Source organism: Triturus cristatus, chromosome 5_2 (assembly GCF_964204655.1).
Source record: "Triturus cristatus chromosome 5_2, aTriCri1.1, whole genome shotgun sequence".
Lineage (NCBI taxonomy): Eukaryota > Metazoa > Chordata > Amphibia > Caudata > Salamandridae > Triturus > Triturus cristatus.
Window position 1 is genome coordinate 715874235 of NC_140588.1, and position 3405 is coordinate 715877639.

The 3405-nt window shown below is 55.9% G+C and overlaps 1 protein-coding gene across 1 annotated transcript; it reads left to right on the forward strand.

Annotated features, from left to right (window-relative positions):
• The first annotated feature begins 351 nt into the window (after nt 1-351).
• LOC146829169 (histone H3-like) lies at nt 352-762 on the forward strand. Its single transcript, XM_085606441.1, has one exon. It carries the CDS (start codon nt 352-354, stop codon nt 760-762), a length of 411 nt encoding a protein of 136 aa, XP_085462567.1.
• Nucleotides 763-3405: the final 2643 nt, after the last annotated feature.

Genomic DNA, 3405 nt, shown 5'->3' on the forward strand with positions numbered 1-3405 from the left:
ACCCAGGGCGGTACACTTATAACATCCTGGGCTCCTCGCCCAGTTGACCGGGGGCGAGTGGTTCGTGTGACTATGGATGGACACGGAGACAAAGGCTGACCGAAGCGCGGTCTTCGGCTCCAACGTACATCATCCAATCGGAGGGTGTCTTTTTCTCCACAGCTCATTGGAGAGACAGGCTGCAGCCTCCGGTTCAGTAGCCAATCGTTGCACACTGCGGGCTATTTTCGAACGTGGGGCGGGAGCTTCAGCCAACCAGAGCAGCCCTCCGTCTTCGAGTGCATAAATAGGGCTCTTGCCTGCTTGAACTCCATTCTTCCTCGCTCGTCGCTGAGAGAGACCGCTCCCGCCATGGCCCGCACCAAGCAGACAGCCCGCAAGTCCACCGGCGGCAAAGCGCCTCGCAAGCAGCTGGCCCCCAAGGCTGCCCGCAAGAACGCGCCTGCCACCGGCGGCGTCAAGAAGCCTCACCGCTACCGACCCGGCACCGTGGCTCTCCACGAGATCCGCCGCTACCAGAAGTCCACCAAGCTCCTTATCCGCAAGCTGCACTTCCAGCGCTTGGTGAGGGAGATTGCCCAGGACTTCAAGACCGACCTGCGCTTCCAGAACTCCGCCGTCATGGCCCTGCAAGAGGCCAGCGAGGCCTACCTGGTCGGGCTCTTCGAGGACACCAACCTGTGCGCCATCCATGCCAAGAGGGTGACCATCATGCCCAAGGACATCCAGCTGGCCCGTCGTATCCGAGGTGAGAGGGCCTAAGGAGACACACCGACCCGAACAACCACCACAACGGCTCTTTTAAGGGCCACTACCCTGTCACCTACGAGCTTCTCTTATCTGCCATGGCATGTTCTACAAGGTAGGGTGGGTGGGCTGGCTGGCTGAGAGTACCACGAGTACTGGGTAACTTCTACCGGCACTGGGAAACCAGAGCACTCCGTGTTCACAGTGCACAACCACCTCTTCAATTAATAAAGAGCTTTGTTTGGGTAGAGGGTCGTGCTGGGATCCGCTGGTCACAAGCCAGCACTGTGGGGCATCTGTGCTCCGGGTACATCGGGTTCATGTGTCCGATTTCGGGAGCGTTTGCCCAGGGGCGGATTATAGCCGTTGCCCTTGGTTTTAAAGTACAAACACAACGTGACACCCGCACACACTAAAACTGGTCGCCCAAAACATGGAAAACAATAAGCCCGTGGGCTTATTTAACGTCATTGTTACATTACAGTGCTTATGTGACACTTGGTCCCAAAGAGAGGGCTCATTCATTTAAACATGTTTAATTAAACAGGCAAAACGGGTTGCCTGCTCCATCGTCCCTCGGTCTGCAGCAAGCCCCGTGAGAGGGGGTCTTGTGCGCTCAACATTACCTTTTAAAACACTTATTTCTCCGGTCATAATAGAAGCACATTAGCTCTTAGGGGAGGACGTGGTGGCCCTTAAAAGAGCCGTTGAGTTTGTTGGGGATGCGCCTCGAAGCCTTACTTGGCGCTGGTGTACTTGGTGACGGCCTTGGTGCCCTCGGACACGGCGTGCTTGGCCAGCTCTCTGGGCAGCAGCAGACGCACTGCCGTCTGGATCTCCCGGGAGGTGATGGTGCGCCGCTGGTTGTAGTGGGCCAGGCGGGAAGCCTCCCCGGTGATGCGCTCGAAGATGTCGTTCACGAAGGAGTTCATGATGCCCATGGCCTTGGGGGAGATGCCGGTGTCCGGGTGCACCTACTTCATCACTTTGTAAATGTAGATGGCACAGCTTTCCTTCCTGCATTGGAGTGTTGATGTAGGGGTACGCGTTGTACCCACGCCCCCAGAGTATGGGTACGGCCTGTACCACCATTGGAGTGGTGACGTAGGGGTACGCGCAACGGAAGTGGACGTGGACGCGTACCCGTCACCACGATAATGGTGGTACAGGCCGTACCCATACTCTGGGGGCGTGGGTACGGTGCGTACCCCTACATCAACACTCCAATGGTGGTACGGGCCGTATCCACGCTCTGGGGGCGTGGGTACGGCGCGTACCCCTACATCCCCACTCCAATGGTGGTATGGGCCGTACCCACGCACTGGGGGCATGGGTACGGTCTGTACCACCATTGGAGTGGCAATGTAGGGGTACGCGCCATACCCACGCACCAGGAGCGTGGGTACGGCCCATACCACCATTGGAGTGGGGATGTAGGGGTACGTGTGGTACGGACCGTACACACGCCCCCAGAGCGTGGGTACGGCTCGAACACACCATGAATGTGGGGGTACGGTCCGTCCCACCCGTACCCCTACGGCACTAGTACAGAATGGATACAAGGCGTACACACGCCACGAATGTTGGCTTAGTGCCTGGTGCAGCATATAAGCAGTGTATGCACAGGACAGCAGTGTACTGCCCCAAGGGGTGGTGGGTGGGTTGGTTTCTGCAGAGGACTCCCAGCAGTGGACAGAGACATGTGAGGGGTGGGTGCCAATCACTCCCAGCAGTGGACAGAGACATGGAGGTGGGTGCCCAGGACTCCCAGCAGTGGACAGAGACATGTGAGGGGTGGGTGCAGAGGAACACCAGTAGTGGACAGAGACATGGGGGTGGGTGCAGAGGATTCCCAGCATAGTCCTGACATATGAGTGGTGGGTGCATCATCCTCAGATGACCACACCTCCATGGCTTCATTAACGCATCCCCAATGTGTGAAAATGTTGAGAGTGCCATATCAACACATCACTGACAAGCACTGTCCCACTCCCATGAGGATGGACGTCTTTCCCCCACGGCATGACACACCACATGTGGGTGTGAGGACAAATGACACATGCATATCCACCCCTGGCGGATGCAGCACAATACACACACTGAGAACATGTCACAAGACTGCATAGTTATGTGAAAGCCTAGTAAACTAAGAGAGCCAAAGGGAATACACACTGTCACGCACATTCCAGGACTGATAGGAATGTACAGGTGCTGGCACAGCCACTAAGTAGTTGTCTCCCATGGAAGGAATAGGGTGGACTTCCCACAGATACAATGACCACAATTGTCAGTCAGGTGACCAAATACCCTGCAGAACAAGTACCAATTGTGTGCTAGGCTGGGAGTACATACATGCATAGTGCGGAAAAGTGACAATTTCCACATGGAGGCATGGCAACATACTCTATACACAAGTACAGTGACTACCAAGGATGGCACAGACGATGCAGCCAGAGACATTGCTGAGCAGGCATGGGCCTAGTTGAAGTGATCCGTCTGCCACCAAGGAAATGTAGACACAGGTCAGCACAACAATTGTGCAACTCCCTGCAGGGAAGATGTCAGGTGCCACAGAGGAAGGAACACTCCTTGGGACAATGTCTCCAATCACAAAGAGCATACACGAGCAAAGAATCTTTGCAGAGACCTTGTGATGGC

Bases quoted from the DNA above. Each gene is read 5' to 3' on its own strand.
- LOC146829169 (XM_085606441.1), top strand. From the start codon at position 352: ATGGCCCGCACCAAGCAGACAGCCCGCAAGTCCACCGGCGGCAAAGCG.